This window comes from Cantharellus anzutake (genome assembly GCF_015039405.1).
Source record: "Cantharellus anzutake strain C23 chromosome Unknown EI90scaffold_28, whole genome shotgun sequence".
Lineage (NCBI taxonomy): Eukaryota > Fungi > Basidiomycota > Agaricomycetes > Cantharellales > Hydnaceae > Cantharellus > Cantharellus anzutake.
In genome coordinates, this window is record NW_024066978.1 from 245,662 (window position 1) to 263,970 (window position 18,309).

At 48.4% G+C, this 18,309-nt stretch overlaps 5 protein-coding genes across 5 annotated transcripts; 4 read left to right on the forward strand and 1 right to left on the reverse strand.

Moving 5' to 3' along the window:
* Nucleotides 1–2,465: 2,465 nt before the first annotated feature.
* Nucleotides 2,466–5,183, reverse strand: EI90DRAFT_3124587 (uncharacterized protein; the record flags this gene model as incomplete). Its single annotated transcript, XM_039063733.1, has 9 exons — nt 2,466–2,630; nt 2,682–2,840; nt 2,897–2,975; nt 3,742–4,041; nt 4,116–4,141; nt 4,317–4,385; nt 4,732–4,881; nt 4,931–4,951; nt 5,010–5,183. 9 exons carry the CDS (start codon nt 5,181–5,183, stop codon nt 2,466–2,468), a joined length of 1,143 nt encoding a protein of 380 aa, XP_038915333.1.
* A 340-nt stretch (nt 5,184–5,523) lies between these two features.
* Nucleotides 5,524–6,473, forward strand: EI90DRAFT_3016886 (uncharacterized protein; the record flags this gene model as incomplete). Its single annotated transcript, XM_039057040.1, has 3 exons — nt 5,524–5,832; nt 5,994–6,022; nt 6,248–6,473. 3 exons carry the CDS (start codon nt 5,524–5,526, stop codon nt 6,471–6,473), a joined length of 564 nt encoding a protein of 187 aa, XP_038915334.1.
* Nucleotides 6,474–10,206: 3,733 nt separating this feature from the next.
* EI90DRAFT_3124588 (uncharacterized protein) lies at nt 10,207–10,745 on the forward strand (the record flags this gene model as incomplete). Its single annotated transcript, XM_039063734.1, has 2 exons — nt 10,207–10,500; nt 10,569–10,745. The coding sequence occupies 2 exons, from the start codon at nt 10,207–10,209 to the stop codon at nt 10,743–10,745; spliced, it is 471 nt and encodes a 156-aa protein (XP_038915335.1).
* A 1,620-nt stretch (nt 10,746–12,365) lies between these two features.
* EI90DRAFT_2872579 (uncharacterized protein) lies at nt 12,366–12,653 on the forward strand (the record flags this gene model as incomplete). The annotated part of the gene is made up of 1 exon (XM_039053861.1): nt 12,366–12,653. A coding segment is annotated over one exon (288 nt), but the record flags the coding sequence as incomplete, so codon positions are not given.
* A 2,134-nt stretch (nt 12,654–14,787) lies between these two features.
* EI90DRAFT_3124589 (uncharacterized protein) lies at nt 14,788–15,267 on the forward strand (the record flags this gene model as incomplete). The annotated part of the gene is made up of 1 exon (XM_039063735.1): nt 14,788–15,267. One exon carries the CDS (start codon nt 14,788–14,790, stop codon nt 15,265–15,267), a length of 480 nt encoding a protein of 159 aa, XP_038915337.1.
* Nucleotides 15,268–18,309: the final 3,042 nt, after the last annotated feature.

Consider the following 18,309-nt stretch of genomic DNA (forward strand, 5'->3'; position numbering starts at 1 on the left):
ACAGTCCGATTCCGTCCCGGAAGACTCGGAGTTAAACCAGATGCGTTGACTAGACGCTGGGATGTCTATCCCAAAGAAGGGGATATGGACTACGCTCGCGTCAATCTGCAGAACTTCCGACTGGTCTTCACTTCGGAGCAGCTCACTGCATCCTTACGAGCTATGTTCCTAGCTGCCACAGTAATCTGAGCAGCCATACTCGTTGACACAGAGGCTCTTCATCGAGACATCCTAACCTCCCTCTCCTCCGACACCACAATCTCTTCTCATCTCGCTTCCCCCAACCCCCCCAATTCCCGCTGGTCCATTGATGCCGAAGGCCTCTTAAGGCTGGACAATCGCATTTACGTTCCGGACTCTAACGACCTCCATCTCCACGTTTTGCGAGACAAACACGACCACCAACTTTCCGGACACTTCAGGCAAAACCGGACTCTGGATCTAGTACGTCGTGAGTATACCTGGCTGGGCATCCGTAACTTCGTCAAGAGTTACGTATCCTCCTGCACTTCTTGTGCCTGTGCCAAGGTCCCCCGTCATAAGCCTTACGGCTTACTCAAACAACTCCCCATCCCCGAACGTCCTTGGAACTCCATCTCCATGGATTTCATCGAACAGCTACCCTCCTCTTCCGGATTCACTTCCATCTTGGTCATCATGGACCGCCTGTCCAAACAGTGCATTTTCATCCCTACCCACGATACCATCACCTCTCTGAAACTGGCCAAGCTCTTCCTCCTCCATGTGTTCTCCAAGCACGGAGTTCCATCCCACGTCACCTCCGACAGGGGTCCGGAGTTTGTCTCTCATTTTTTCCGTTCACTTGGTAAGGCCCTCGACATCCACCTCCACTTCACCTCCGGTTATCACCTGGAAGGAGACGGTCAGACCGAACGGATGAACCAGACGCTCGAGCAGTACCTGCGCATCTACAGTAACTACCAGCAGGACAATTGGTCCGAACTCCTGCCTCTCGCAGAGTTCGCATACAACAACGCTCCGAATGCCACCACGGGCGTCTCCCCATTCTTCGCCAACAAAGGCTACCATCTGAACATCACCGTCCACCCGGAGCGAGACCTGACATCAGTACGCGCCCAAGAGTACTCCGTCGATCTCGACTCCCTCCACCACTTCCTTCGCGAGGAAATGCATCTCGCTCAGATCCGCTATCAGGGCCCGGCAGACTCCCGTTGGAGCCCTGCCCCAGCTTTCGAAGTAGGAACCTCGGTCTATGTAAAGGCCAAGTACTTCCGCTCCACCCGACCTTCCAAAAAGCTCTCCAAGAAAAACCTCGGCCCATTCGAGATCATCGCCCGCGTTGGAACTCACTCCCTCACTCTCCGCCTGCCGGAAAACATGCGAGCCATTCACCCGGTATTCCACGTCTCGCAGATTGAACCCTCCGTCCCGAACACCATTCCGAACCGCCACCAGCCACCTCCGCCTCCCATAGAAATCGAAGGCGAGATCGAGTTCGAGATCGAGGAGATACTCGACTCCAAGATCGACCGACGTAGACGCAACAAGTTGCTCTACCTGGTCAAGTGGCTAGGCTATGAAGGGACCGATGAGGAGACACAATGGCTCCTTGCTGGCGAACTCGATCATGCCTCCGACCTCATCGAAGCGTTCCACTCTCGGTACCCAGCGAAGCCTGGACCCGAAGCTCCTTAGGAACCCCGACTCCTCTCCCATTTCTCCTTTCCCCTCCACTCCTCACTTCCGTTTTTTCATTTTCATTTCCTCATTTGCTTTTCTTTCTGTAAGTGCAGCTCCCCTCATCTTACTAATTCTGGGCCTTCAAGGGTTCAGGCCTAAGAAGGGGATACTGTCATATCCATCCCCGGCCATTGACTCCCGGTCCCTCCGATCCCTCCGGTCTAACTCCGCTCCTTCCTCACTAACCTCGGAGCTCCTGTATTCCGTAATCCTCTCGGTACCCCTCGATGGTCACCACCCCCTCTTTTCAATTTATTACCTACGCCTCCCTAAGTACGGAGCCCCGAAGACTTCCGGACAGCTCCAACGTCCGCTAGCGCACTCCCGCCTCCGCTGGGCAATACACTCGCCTGCCCTGCAGAGCCCACCTTTGGGCCTATCCTCCTTTCCGTTTCTGGGTTATCGCCTGCCTTCCTGCTAACCCTGCAACCCAACTCGTCGGTAATATTCAGTTGGCTAATGTTTAACCCCGTTAGCTCCGCTCCGTTCAGCTCCGCCAATTGCGGACCCATCTCCGCTGTAACCATATATATATCCAACTTGTACATAGGTTACACTCCAGTAATAAAACCAACTAGAGTTACCCCCCTTCGGTTCTGATTGCCAGTCAGTAAGTTAGGGCACGGATGTGTCACTAGGCACAGCGCTCTTGGCATAAGTCGCTGAGGCCAAAGCCCTCCGCTATGGAGACTCTCCCTCGTCTCGAATCCGGTCTCTGACAAATATAGCAAATAAGTCCTAACTCATGCCATCTTCCAAAACAGCTCGGTACAGATACGTGCCCACCTCTTTGACTTCTTAACCGAGAACTCCTCAATGTCAATCAAGTGGTTCTCGTGAATGAAGCTGAACTGTGAAGCCGAAAACTCGGTTTTATCATTGGCAATAGTCTCAAGTGCACAATGAATCTAGTAGGTGATCATTAGAGTGCACGGCATGTTGGGTTGCAAACAACTTACTGCTGAGAGGGCAAGAGCAATCAGCTCATGGTGGTCATTGAAGTTCTTGAATTCATCCAGATATGATTCACCTAAGGTCCGCGAGATGTACTGAAATTTGAATTGGAAGAAAACTGTGATGACATCGGAAATCACAGGGTTTTCATACGGTCCCTCCTTCTAGACACAGGGACAATGTCAGTATCCAAATGATGACAGAGCACGTAATATCATACTGAAGCATGGTTGTGCCAAACATACTTGAACCCATCCATAAGTTGTGTTGCCATCTCAACCTGCTCTGTCCCATCTAAGCTAGCAAAATGGTAGTGGCACTTGACAGCCTGGATTGCTCGGGTCCGGAATCTGTTGCGGAAGTTGGACACAATCCTAACCAGCTATGGGGGTGATGATACAATCTCACTCAATCGAGAAATGTGAATATTACACACCGTTGTTATCATAAGCAGTTTCACTGTAAATTGGTTGTTGTCAGGGACAGCTCCGAAAGCGTGAAGTCCCGGCACAAGGGATCCGATGGGACAGATGTCAGCTGTGCATAGCGGCAATCCCATCACAGGGGAGCGTCCCCAACCACTTAGTCTGAAGTGGGAAGTTGAGAAGAAGGCTGCTTCTTCTGTTCCCACCCCAGGTGCTATTATATCCATGCAGTCAGGGTCATGTGGGGGGAGCCATGTCATCTCCGCACACAGCCAGACCTCTCTGGGTGCCTCCACGGGAGATCCCAAAGGTGTGCTGCTCTGTAGGTGGGAATGCGTGTGGTGGGTGCGGCGATCAGGGGAGCGGCATTAGGTGTGTAATGATACATAGAGAAAAGGGAAGTTGACCATGGAATAGAAATAGAGACAAAGAAGAAAAAGGGAGAGGAGGAACGAGTAGTGGTAGCGGGGGGAGCGGAGTAGGGCAGGGCGGCGCAGGGTGCGGTGCTGGGTCAGGCGGGGTGTGCCCTGACAGTTGTGTGGTAATCCAAGCCTTTGAGCAGTTGCCACCAGAGCATCATGGGCAAAACGAGTGTGGATGGATGTGTCTTCATATCGTATCCCATTGGGCTTGTGCATACCTAGGGACCAAGGGTTCCCTGCAATGAGCCAGGAATTCAATGCGGGACTGAGTGATGACAGAAAAGGTTTCATCATCTCCCTGGTGCCAAAACTCCAGTGTGGCATCTTTTGATGTTGGCTCACCCTCTGCCTGCTGCTTCCTCTTCCTGACAGGCAGCTTTGGCCCAAGATTGGCAACGCCATGCACTACCACAGATTCCACATGGGATGGAATGGGGGAACTGGGGTGTTCATCAGAAGCCAGATTGGAATCCTGGTTTGTTGCTGGGTTGCAGCTGAGTGGGTCATGGCTGAGTGGACTGGAAGAGAAGTTATATGAAGCCCAGGAGTACAATAAATTATAGGTAATATTGTGATAACAATAAGTACTCACCTGTCATGGGATGTTTCGACTTGAGTCTGAGTTGTAGACTAGAACACACCCCCTTGACGACCCTGCATTTTGCTCAAGTTGTTTCCATGATCCTGCCATTGCTGCCCCTTGAGTGTGTGCGAGGGACAAAGGCACACCTGCTAATGGGGAAATAAGACCCTGTGACAGTACACAATGGGAGTGTGGCAGATTGGTACATACCTTCATCATCAGATCCATCATGGCCACTGGCGTCAGATGCCGGTTCGGTGTGGCAGCAGGGGAGTCGGTCTAGCATTGGGGAACCACGGGCAAGTGGGGGGTGAGTGGGGAGTCCTCAAGGAGGATTGTTATGGAAATGGGAATTTCCCATTTTAGACTCTTATGGGCTCTGTGCACTGCCATATCACATGATTTGTAAAATAATTAAGTTTAACGAATCAACAATTACCAAAAAACCCGCTGTGCTAACATCTGTTAAACCTCATGTTACAACATCTGTGAAACTACCTGTAAAGCCTAATGAATCACCCCACCTCCACTTTCCACTTTCCTGCGCCAAGAACGGACGAAAATGGGCGCCCCCGGCCCCATTTTTGTAACAAGGATAGGGATGAGGGTTGGGGCTTGTGCTCACGCTCGCACAGCGGGAACGGGCTTGGGCAGCATCAGGATGGGCAGGGAACAGGCCAGAATGCACAGCCATGACAGTCTGAGAGCCATGCTGGCCTGGCTTGAGCATGGCTTTGAGACTTTGTGGCACGACGGCGACCAGCAGTGGGGGTAACTAACAGGAGGATCAGTAAGGGTTGGGATTGAGGGAGGCAGCCACTGACGATGTCTTGAGTGATTTCCACCTGGCTGTAATGTTTCCTTCTGCACTCTTGCAAGATGACGTTTTTTTGACTTTGCCACATCCGCTTCATGGGTGGCAATTGCAAGAGTGGGGTGTCGACGTCGCTTGCCAGCAGCAGCAGCAGCAACTGTGGTGTTACTGAATTGGAATGGGGGGTCGCTGTTGGAACCGTTGTCAAGGGAAGCTGTTTGTAGATGTCTCTGTCGCTGAGCCTGGTTGGCCCTTGGTGGCATTGCCAATACCAGGTGCTAGTAGAAAGGAGTCAGGACAAAGTAAAGGGGAGGAACTGATGTAAAAAAAAAAGCTTATATACATGTGATGAAAAAAAAGTTCCGCCACATGCTGAAAAAAAATTAAAATTTGGGCCACATACCACCTCTGCTCCCAGGACCCATTCCAATGCACTCAGCTAAGCGCCACTGCGGCAAGGCATCTTCCAGCCTGAAACCAGTCACTGACTCTATCAAGTATTCTTGTGACTACTGCATCGAAAGGCAGACATTCGCCACAAACCATGCACTGCAAAGTCACATATCAGCTTTGGCAGGATGTCTTCAAAGGAAATTGGCTGGAATGGCCCACTATGCTGGCTCCAATCAAGCAATGAACTCGACAGCTGAACACGACGATACAGTGCTCAGCATCTATGAACCTATGGACCATCAATTATACAAAGTCTCAGATGTTGGACCAACACTGGTATATGATCCTTCAAGTTGTATGCTTGATGATTCGGAAGATGAAGCCGGAATCACTGCCTCCAATGCTTCAAGTTCTCCAAGCCTAAATGATATTGGGGATGACTCAGATAAGGGTGAGGATGGAGTGCCTGTCGACTCACCAAACCCCGGCTTCCATCGGCTAAGTGGCATGCAGAGTGCAGTGAATTCTTTTGTTGTATTTAGACAGGAAAGCCAAACAAGGGTTAAGCCTGCAACGGTGTCAGGGCAACCACACCTGACCATACAACCCCAGAACCACCTTCCCTGACCCCCCCCCACTTCCCTCATCCTCCCATCTTTACACACCTCTCCCAACTACAGCCCACACGCGAACCTGTGGGAAAAATCACGTGGGTCAAGGCGAGCAACTCGCCTTAACCCATGTGACACCTTTTCCGCATCGTGGGAACATGCTCAGCTTCTACCCATAGTCACGTTACGAACTGTACAGTACATTTCCCTTTTATAGCAGCCAAGCAGGGAATAGGGAAACTTACCCTTCTTCTCAACTCAATCCCCGCTTAGGCAAGTTGTAGCTACCTTCCATAATACATGACAACTCAATCCCTGCTTAGTGAGTTTGAGGAGCTTGGGATAGGATCCAGCACCTGGCTGCCTGGGACACCGCAAGTGTCCAGCTCTGAGGTAGGGTTGCCCCCGGACAGAGGCCGGGCCCTGACAAATGGGGGCTCAAAAGGCAGCATCTCCATGGGGTTCAAGGTCCCAGTTTGGCAACTTGGGTGCAGCCTATTCCCCATGGAAGTCAAAGGAGGAGTGGGAGCTGGTGGAATGGTTGTGTAAGAGTGAGTTGTCCCAATTGGAAATAAACAAATTTCTACAACTCTATTATGTGAGCATGCCTATCACCTGAAAATATCATAGTAGCACTCAGAACTACTCACCAACTAGACACGCCACCTTGGTCTGTCCTTCTCTTCAGTGAAAGAGATGTACGCTGAAGGAGAGAACAAAGGAAGGTCAGTTGGGAGGTTCAAACGAGACCACCACCAAGCTGTTCCCTGGTTTTTTAGTTAGGATGGGGAAGTGTACTAGTAATATTTGTTGTAATTATAGTACCAATCCGAGTGTTTTGGCTAATTCTATTTTTATGGGTTAGTCTAAAAGTTTCTGGGAATTGACTTACAGATAAACCGAGCCCTGCAGAGCTGTTCCTTTATTGAAATTTCTTAATTTGTCTAGGTGTAATTCTGTGTAGCATTGTTCAATTTGGAATTTAATTTGAATTAAATTTTTTATTTGGTGAAGTTTTAAAGATTCTACTCAGTTAATGGATTTAGATTGTGTCTGGAGTGTCCCTTGAGTTTGTTTTATTTTTGTTTTATTTTATTGCTTGTTTTAACAGTAGCAAAATAACTGTTTTGTGTTTACACTTTGAAATCTGGAGTGTTAACCAGCTCTCCTGTTGAAATATCTACTTAATATTTCTCTCGTGAATTGCTGCCTTTTACTACAGTGGCAATCTTAACTGCATATCACTTTTTGACAACCAGAAATGCTTGAGAAAAATAATACTCTATTTTCTTACTTCTCTGAGGGGGGGTGAAAAGTCGCAGAAAGGGTCTCCCTTTTATACTCCTTGGGTCGCCTTCCTTTTTCATGCTCTACTGCATATTTACAGGATTTATTTACAGTGTATTTTCCTCAAACTGAATAAAAAATGAAAATTTCATGCTATAGTTCTACTGCGCTTTGCTGCAGTGAACTGCGGCTCTACTGTGGTCAGACTGCACCTAGAATCCTTATTGTCCTTCCTCGCCTAAGCTATTTTAATGGTTAATTAGAACTTGACTGCACTGCATTTGTTGCAGTTTCCTATTTCAAATTCCTCATATTTACCATTAAATTAGCTATGACTCGGTGATTCTGAATTCAAACTTCGCATTACTATGTGTATGGCTGCGCTGAGACCTTCAGGTGATTTATTCCATTTTTATTCAGTGACATTTAGTTAAAATGAGACTTGAAATGGTAAATGTTAGAACGGGCGGAAACGGACGACTCCGGAGTGGAATCAGAGACTTAGCGTGGAGGGACCTTGGCCTCAGCGACTCAAGCAGAGCGCTGTGCCATTGCTGTTTGTCCATTTGGTCCTTAATTTCACAGTAGGTGAGCAGGAAGTCTCTTGGGGCATTTCAGGTCGATTTCGGACTAAACCAAAACGAGTATGTACAAGCGCCGATATATATAATGGAAGGGGCAAAAGCACAAGGAGGACAAAGGGTAACCGAATCGGAACGAAGACGTCCGAACAGGAACAAAGGGTAGAAGAAGCGGAGAGGTACCAAAGGTCATAAGGCAGGACCTGTGATACATCCGAAAGGAGGTAGGGAGGGCGAGGCCCAGAGGGGCAGGAGGATGAGGGGAAGTGGGGATGATGACTAACTGGCTAGAATAGAAAGAAGCAGTAGTCCAAATAGGGATGAGGGGAAAACGCGAGAAATACATTACAAGCGGCGAGAGGGCCGAAGGTGATCCGTGAAGCTCGGGGGTTGCGGAGCTTACGGAGGTTACGGAGGCGGGGTTGAAAGTCCGAGGGATATTGGCAATGGTGTTTACGTAGTATGAGGTCACCAATGCAATGGACTAAGACCGAGGTGGAGTCAAAGTCCGAGGTAGGGACTATGACGGAGGCTCGGAGTAAGGTACGAGTGGTGTCCGAGTGCGAAGTACGGAACAACGGTGGAAGGTCGTAACTTGGCGGAAGGGTGGCGGAGGAGTAGCAGAGGGAGGAGAGAGGGGAAAGGTAAGGAAGAAGGAGTGGCGGAAAGAAGAGTAGTCAGGTCCGAAGGTGAGTATCGGAGCGGACGGAGATAGGGTCGGAGATGTAAGGAGGAGGTGTGTTGCCAGGACCGAGGGTGAGTATCGGAATGGCAGCGGTAGGTTATGACTCCGGAGGTGAAGAGGGTGGAGGTCTGGAAGTCGGGTCGGGGTCGGGGTCGGGTATGTACGGATATGACAGTAAATGAGTGAATCATTCAGGTTTAAGACCGAAAGAAAAAGTTGCTAGTAGTCAAGAATTACTCAAATGAATGTATTATAGCTCTCCACTTCATTAGAATATTGTTCCCTGAAATTCCTGCCATGGTCCGTCATAGTTTAGTGGTTTTCGTGGATTTCATTCATCTTCCCTGGTTCCCCTTTGTATTATCACATCCTAATCCTCCATATGTATTGTTCGTTGTCATAGTAGGTCGTCCTCGAAGATATCATATTTTTATGTATTTTATTTAGGGCTCTGGACCTCTTGAAGCTGTCTTCCCATGCGTTTTCAGGTTTCTAACTTCATGTCCTTGTATCTCATTCATTTCTGGATGGTTTCTCACGTTCTTGGTATCATAAATTTTCATTTATTCCCACCTTTCCAATGGTACTAAGGTTGTGTTCTATTTCCTGGTATTCGTCGAGTTAGCAAAAGTTCGCACACACATTCGGTAATCATGTGCGTCGTTCCCATAGTCGTTCGTATGCAGGCGCTGTTTCTGTTTAATTGTTCGGGATTTATGGTATGCGCGGGTGTTTATATCTTTAATATGGGCTTCTGTAATTTATTTCAGATTTTTCCCTCATGATCTAAGGTTGTTTTGCACTTTCTGTGCTTTGTTTTGACCGGGCTCTTCCTTATTTGGACAGAAATTGGTCTTCACGATCTGCCGAAGTGTGGATCTCGGTTCCGATGGCCGGTTCCCTTCGCATTGCCACCCTCATGTGTCATTAAACATGATGCGGATTTCTATATTCCCATCATGGGTATAACTTCACAACGGCTGGACCGTTTGGGCTGTAAATTTGCATAACTATAGTTCCCTATTTTTCATAATTTCCGTGTAAATTTCGTTGTATGTTTTAATTATGGATCCTACGTAAACATCGTCTTTTCCCTGAGCTCGGACTTTTGATGTCGCTATTCCCGTTATTGGATATCTCATTATTGCATGATCCTTTTATTATGAAAATTTGGGTGGATTAAGATTAGATCCCTTCCTTTCTAATGGGCTATCAAGCTCGTCTCGGTCGTTACTGGTTAGTCTTCATGCTTGCTTTTTAAACGTTGTCCTCGTTTTGCAGGAGTTTTAGTCATATCTCTGTCGTTTATGGGTAGTTTTCCCTGTAATTACTTTCATTGGGTCCGTTTGGGGGACATCTACATTTCCTATCATAATTACGACTTTGAATTTTGCATTAGTTCCTGAGGAATCCTTGTTCCGTGGTACTTCCATCCTTGGCTACATGTGCGGACATGGGAAAGTAGTTTCTGTGGGGATTGTTTTTATAGTCAAATCTTGGCCGATTGTCCTAATTCTTTGTTTAATATTTGCTATAAATTCCCCCGAGAATTCCGTCTTGTTGATGCTAAGCTTGAAGTATTTTTGCTAATTCTCTTTCTTTCAATTTATCACGTATAGTCATAATAATTCGTAAAAATTCGTAAAAATTCATTAAAATTCAGGTCCTTATATTTTCTCATATCTACTTGTCGTATGGGATTTTGTGATTTATTTGGCATATTTCCATAATGGGTTTCCATAGTGTGACCGTCTCCTACAACGCAGTCATTTGTGACTTGCTTCCCAAAGGACCCCCCTTCCAACATGCAACAATCACGTTGAAAGATGCTCCTGATGAGCTTCATGAACTCTACTTCAGGGATATAGTCGCATGTGCAGCCCTCCTCTTCAGCAATCCAGACTACTGGGAGGAAATGGATTATGAACCAGAAGAACTATTTGTGACAAATGAGGATGGATCACCGTCAACAAATTGTGTGTATGCAGAGCTGAGTTCTGGTTGGATTTGGAATGAGGAACAGGTATGACGCTTACACAAAACTTAACTTTGTGACATACCATAATGAATCTAAATCACAGTGCAAACTAGAAGAAAAGGGGTTATGTCATATCCATCCCCAGCCATCGACTTCCACTCACTCTGATCCCTCCGGTCTACCTCCGCTCCTTCTTCACTAACCTCGGAGCTCCTGTATTCTGCAATCACCTCGGTACCCCTCGATGGTCACCACCCCCTCCTTTCAATTTATTACCTACGCCTCCCTAAGTATGGAGCCCTGAAGGCTTCTGGACAGCTCCGACGTCCGCTAGTGCACTCCCACCTCTGCTGGGCAATACACTCGCTTGCCCTGCAAAGCCCACCTTTGGGCCTATCCCTCCTTTCCGTTTCTGGGTTATCGCCTACCTGTTATGGAAATGGGAATTTCCCATTTTAGACTCTTATGGGTTCTGTATCACATGATCTGTATAGTAATTGAGTTTATCCAATCAATAATTAACCAAAAACCCGCTGTGCTAACATCTGTTACACCACATGTCAAACCATCTGTGAAACCACCTGTAAACCATTATGTCCAACCCCCTTCCCTATTCCTGCGCCAGAACGGACGAAAATGGGCGCTTCCGGCCCCATTTTTGTAACACTACCTTTCCGTTAACCCCATAACCCGACTTGTCGGTAATATTCAATCGGCTAATGTCTAATCCTGTTAGCTCCGCTCTGCTCGGCTCCACCATTTGTGGACCTGCCCTCGTTGTAACTATATATATACTCAACTTGTACATAGGTTACACCTCAGTAATAAAATCGACTAGAGTTTACCCCCTTCAGTTCTGGTTGCCAGTTTAGTAAGTTAGGGCATGGATGTGTTACTTGGCACAGTGCTCCTGGCATAAGTCACTGAGGCTGAAGCCCTCCACCATGGAGACACTCCCTCATCTCAACCTGGTCTCTGACAGGTTAGGTGACTCTGTCATATCCCGGAATCCTGACCCCGCGCACTCCCACCACACCACACCTTCCTAACAACTTCACCATCCCCTACACCATGCCTCCCCACTCCCCAGGTCACCTTCCTTCCTGACTGTCTCAGCTCCGGTCTGGTTGTGGCACACCGAACCTTGGCCACTCCCACCCCGGAACCTCGGTCCCGAGTCGGAACATTCAGAGACTCCGGATTTGCTCCGATATCCCGATGGACCTCTGACATCCCGTGACATACCCCTAAACCATTTCTCCACCCATTTCATTTATTGGAGTCACCCAACATCCTTTGGATATGCAACTCCGCTTTCAGAGCTACCTGCATCCTTTGGTGACCCCTCTCTCGTCATCTCTTATTAGTCACCTTCCATTCTTAGCACGACTATCTTCTTCTTACCATTCAGTCAGCTAACCCCCTCTTACCCATTTCTTGTTCCCATTCATTTTCCGGCCTCTTACTCCGGCCTCCTCGACCCAACACCTCGGTTCCCTGTTAAAGATATCGTTCAGGACCTTTCGGTGTTCTTCTATTATCATTCGGACTTTGACTAAGTCCTTCCCATTCCTCCTTATAAATACCTGTAGATTAGAACCTGTAGTTTTCCTCAGTTCTAATCTTGACTAAAATGCTACCCAAAGTCCCTCTGAGTGAATCCTGTTCCCTTTCTACAAGATGCCTCAGACATAAGAAATACAAGGACTAACTGAGATGTAACGGAGGCACAGCGCTCCCTCCAAGTCGCTGAGGCCACGTCCTCCTTAGAGCCTCTTGTACCATCCAGCAGAACCAGGCTTCCTGGAGAAGCTTCGGTCCACTACCGGAGCTCTCGGACCCCCTCTGGTTGAGCCCCACCTGCATTCAGACTCACGCATTTTCCCCCCCTATGATTCAGGTTTTTGACAGACTTGACCATACTGGCAATTGTGCTTGGCTCTGACAAAACTCACCTGACAAACTTTTCTGGCAACAAAAAAATGCACCCAATTTATCTCTCTTTGGGGAACATCCATAAGTCGGTGCAAAATAAGCCCAGCAAACGGGCCTGGATCCAATTAGCAAACTTGCCAATCAGCAAGTTCTCATCACAGGAGTTTCATGGAAGTCACTTGGCTGACGAGGCCAAGGGAATGCCTGGTCTCCTGCAGAAAATACTTTACCATGAATGTCTCTGCATAATCCTTAAGCCACTCCACAACTTTGCAGGATCCAAGCAGCCAATTGTTCCAATCCCCTTGCTTGATGCACAGGGAATGGTACGAATGTGTGTCTTGACCCTCATGGCCTGGATCACTGACTTGGAGGAAGTCCTAGACCTCCTTGGGCTTTGACGAAATGAGTGCCCGAAGTGTGTTGCCAAGTACAAGGACCTCGGGGGCAGCTGGACATGCAAGATGCGAACAGGCGAGGATATTCTGAGGGCACAGCATGAACTTCGGAAGAAGTACCCCAAGGCAACAACTTGGCAATTTTCAGTAAAAGCGAGGGAGCTAGGATTACTTGGAGTGGAGAACTGTCAGAGTCTGGAATGCTGTCAGAGACTGGAATATTGTCAGAGTCGGACAAACTGTCAGAAGATGGATGGTAGACGGATTGGGTTTCTGTCTGAGTTGGGGTCGGAGGTGATGCAGAGGTCTGTTGGAGCGCACATGTGCGGAAATGCGGGTGGAAATATGCGGCACGTCCGGAAGTGCTGTTCAAGGTTAGCAGAGTGGGATCATGGCCTCAGCAACCCAGGTGGAGCGCTGTGCCCTGAGCTTGACATTTGGGGGAGATCCCGTATTTACGGATTGACACTCACAGCGGACTTCAAACAAGACTTGCGGGCGGAGCGGACCTGTAGTAGGAGCATGGACTCCGCAAGCACAGACTCAGAGGGGGGGAAGCCCCCTTTGCAGAAGGAGAGACTCAGACCAGACAGGGGGGGTACTCTAGTTGATTCAGACTGAGGTCCCCGAAAGTATTTACAAGGTATAAGTAGGTAAGAGAAATCAAAAGAGGGACCGGTCGGTCCGGTGCGGAAATAAGCGGAAATGAGCGGGGACTTGTCAAACTAAACCAAGGACAAGAACCTGGGAAATGGGAGGCAAGGAATGAATAAGGTCAAAGCGGATCAAGTACCAATATTGACAGATTAAATGAATGAATAGGAAAGTGCAATAGCACATGGATCAAATGCCAATATTGGGGTGAACATAATAGGCACTCGGCAGGGAATGAATGTTATGTTGCCGAGTGACAAAAATGGCCAGAGGACAAAAGTGGAGGTCAGCGTGCGGTGCCGATACAAGTCCGCAAATAAGCGGGGTCGGTGCAGTGCCGACACAAGTCCGCAAACAGAGGTTGATCTGCCAGCACTGTCACACAAGGACAGCATGAAGGCCAACAGAGGTACAGAGGGGAGTGGGAGTGTTGACCTGACCAGAGGTGTCAAGGGCAACCAGAAGTGGCCAGAGGGTGCAGAGATGGGCAGAGGGTGCGGAGTGGGCAGAGGGTGCGGAATGCACGGAAGCGGGGCATGGCTGTGACCACATAGCGGGAAGCGATGAGTGTGGTTCAGATGGAGACAAGGCAGGCATGACTGAATGCCGGGAGCGCCAAGGGCTCAGGAACTGGAGGTAAGGTCGGAATACCGGCAGGGTCTAGGTTCTGATTATTGGCCAAGTCTCACACAGTAAGGCAGGGGGCCAGACATGGGGTTGGGGGCTGGTTAGGATGGGTTTTGGGTCAGCGGAATCGCCTATTGGCATTGATTCGCTGCTGACGGAGCCCCAGGATTTGTGGTCACGACAAGAACCTATGGTGGGAAGGGCTTTCCATAGACATTTGCCGGGTTCTGTGTCTCGATTTACTCCATGGGCTGCACAAATATATCAGTGACCACATGAAGACATGGATCAAGAATACAATCGGAGAGGATGCACTTGATGCCCGATTCATCACCCAGCCTTACTGAAAGGGCCAATGCACATTCCATAATGGAATATCAAAGATATCACAATGGTCTGGCTGTGAAAACCGTGACCTCCAGTGCCATCTGGCTGTTGTGGTTGCAGGTGCTTATCAGAAAGGGACAGTGAATGAAAGCTCACATATGATGCAGGCAACACACTCTCTGCTTGACTTATACAAAGCGCAGTTGCTGGCACACTCAGATGTCAGTTTGCAATCGATGATCGATGATTTGACACTTTACTATTCAAGTGTTAGAGTTTTCATTGACAACAGTGCATGCTGTAATGGAAGGGCACACCAATTCACCATTTCCGAATCCCCAAGCACCACAACCTCCATCATTTTGCCGATGACATACGTGATCATGGAACTATGGACAATGGTTCATCAGAGATAATTGAGGTGTTGCATATTCCCACTTGCAAAGTCACTTACCATGTGACAAATTGGAGAGCATACACCACCCAGATTCTTGATCAGCTTCAACGTGTTGATTCCCTCTCCATTTACTCATCAATTCTGGAAGCTAAAGGGATTAATCAGTCTCAGATTGATCAAGCTACTAAAGGGCTCTCACCTCCATGTGTGGATGCCAATGTGGGACTGATCACTGTCTCAAAACATCCACAATCTGTTGGGATGGCGGTTAATGCAGCATCATCCAAGTTCTCCACCCCAGACCTTGCATCAGCGATGCTATGTATGATTGTGACATGGGCCTCAGATATGGTCCAAATCGATACTATTATGCCAGTACCATGCCACTCCCACCACAAATTAGTTCAATTGATATCTGGCATGCCTTTAAACTTCAGCGCTGCAAGAGGGCTAGTGGCTCTCTATGCCGACTAAGCTCGTGGGGCCAAACTCTCCAAAACTCCTACTTCTTGACTAGACTTCGCTACGCTCTCGATCCTTAACTCCGTGGTGAGTTCTCCGGGATTTCCGCAAGGTCCGGGCTCAACAAATCCACTACCCACTCGTTGCAGGCTAGATTGTTGCCCTTATTCCTACTGTTGGAATTCCACACACTCACACCCTCTCTAGCGCATCCTAGCACCTTAGAGAATTTTTGGGGGAGGGGAGAACTTCTTTTCAAAAATCCGGTATGTACAGGATTATAAGAAATAATTATTTTTAGAAATAATAGATGGTGAATATTGGTACCATATGGCACCTGGGTACCTTATTAGGCGAAATAATAAAAAAGGGTAACAGTAACAATAAAAGAATATCAATCAATAACTGAAATGATGGCAAAATATGAAAATATAAGAAAATAAGCGATATCTCAACGGATTTATGGAATTATGAGCCGAAATTGGAAATGTAGCCGGAGGTAACTCTCACACAGCCGATAAACATTTTTACCAATTTATTAGACGCCGTGGGAACGAGTGAGGCTGGAATTCTGGGTTGCCGCTTGAGATTCCCACGCCCGCACATACTCGTGACCTTCCGTGCCTAACCTGTCCAATGCAGAACTCCATCAAATCTCGACCGATTGGGGCGTTCTTGGTATCGTCAGAATCGTACGAATTAGGACTATTTTTAGGTACCAAATTCCGTACCGAGTTGTCGCATGAATGGAAGTGGTTTTATAGTTGTGAAAACAGGTATCCGAGCCGGCTGTTTGTCCATTTGGTCCTTGATTTCAGTAGCAGTGAGCAGGAAGTCTCTAGGGGGCATTTCTGGTCGATTTTAGACTGAAGGTCCAAAACGAGTATGTACAAGTGCCTGTATATAGTGGAGAGGTGAAAGCACAAGGAAATTAAAGGGGTCCGAATTGGAACAAAGGTGTCTGAACGGAGACAAAGGGATGATGGAAGCAGAGCGGTACCAAAGGTCATGGGTTAGACTCTGTGGTACAACTGAAAGGAGGTAGGGAGGGCAGAGCCCAGAGGGGCAGGAGGATGAGGTGAAGTGGGGTTGGTGACTAACTGGCTAAAATGGAAGGAAGCAGTAGTCCAAATAGGGATGAGGGGAAAGTGCAAAAGATACATTACAAGCAGTGAAAGTGCTGGGTATGGTCCGTGGAGCTCAGAGGTTGTGGAGCTTATGGAGGTTGTGGAGGTGGGGTTGGAAGTCCAAGAAATGTTGGCAATGGTGTTTATGTAGAATGAGGTCACCAATGCAATGGACTTAAGCCAAGGTGGAGTCAAAGTCCGAGGTTGGGGACATGATGGGATCTCAGAGTGGAGGTATGAGCAGTGTCCAACTACAGGGTATGGGACTGTGTGTCAGGGCCTGGCCTGGGACCCGGAAGTGGATGGCACCCATAAAAGGAAAGACTGTACAGTTCCCCAGTTGAGCGGTGTGACTATAGGGAGGATCCGGGTGGCAGTACTCAGAAGGCATGGGAACATTCTGGGTGAGCAGCTTGCCCAGAACTGTGGCAGTGTCTGGAGGTCTTCTCACACTTCCCTGCTCACACAAGTGTACAGGGCAGTGAAACAACAACTGGTAGAGAAGGGGAGGTGGTGGTGTGGGGTCAGGGCTTGGGTGCTGGGCCCTGACACTGTGGCAGAAGGTCGTTTTGGCAGAGGTTGCAGAAGAGGGTCGGAGGGAGGAGAGTGATGAGAGGAGTGGAGAGGAGTGGAGTGGAGAGGAGTGGAGTGGAGAGAGGAACGGGGTCACATCCAAAGGTGGGTATCAGAGCAGATGGAGGTAAGGTAGGACTCCAGAGGCGGTTGAGAGGAGGGTCTGGAGGTCGGTTCGGGATTGGGTATGTATGGATATGACATCCTCCCTCTATATATACCTGTAGATTGGAACCCATGTACCCCCATTCTAATCTCAACTAAAACTTACCCCTCCCCTATGAGTGATTTGTGACCCTGTCCTACAAGATACCTCAGACATCTGAAATTAAGGACTAACTAAGATGTAATGGAGGCACAGCACTCCCTCCGAGTTGCTGAGTGTTATAGAAATGGATCTAGAATCTTATGGTCTGTGACTATAGGCAATCAGACTTTGGGATTCCATCACCTTATTTTGCTGTCAAACCCCATGCCAAGCTTTCCCACTGGGTTTTGGTGCTGGCTGGGGGATTTGTTGAGTTTCAAGGGATTTCCCTTGACCATTGTAATATTTATATTAGATAGTTATGAGTCATATGACATGTAAGGCAGTTGCCGGAATTGTTCCTTCCTTATCAAAAATACATAACCCCAAAACCTTGTACCACGATTGTAACTGCCACCATTGTGCCACCACTGTGAACCTTCCCTGTAACATCTGACTTGACCCATATTGATGTCTACATCAATCTTCTTACAATCTGTGAGAAAACCTCAACAGCCCGGTGAGTGCTCAGACACTGGACCTCACTCTTCCTGCTCCCACCCTCCCACTGGGTGGTTGAGCTCCTGTTCCTACCCTTCCTGTAGTACCCTACTGGGTCCTACAACCCTTCCTCCCTTCTTGGGAGGGAGAAGTGACTCAGGCAGCCCCAGGATGCCTGGCCACGTACCTGCAGGCCCATATTCCCACAGTCACTCACTACCATGCACTGGTCAACCAACCTGCCTGTCCCAACAAATCCCGCTACCAGTATGCTCCCCTGAGCACCAAGTAACCGATAGTCAACCACTGGGCTACTGTCAGGGCACATACCCTGACTTAGCCCGGACCCGGACCCATGTCCGGACCCACTCCACTTCCCGCACACACTTCCCACACCGCATGCTCCGGTCCCCGGATCCTACCTTCATGTGACTTCCGGGTATCCCCGGAGGTTTTCCTCATATTGTGGCCACTGTGGGAAAGTGAGAAGTAACCTTCAATCTTCTCACTTTCTTACCCACAGCAGGCAAGTTGTACTTACCTGCCTTTCCTTTTATACACTTTCTTACCCACAGCAGTTGTCAGAGACCAGATTCGAGACGAAGG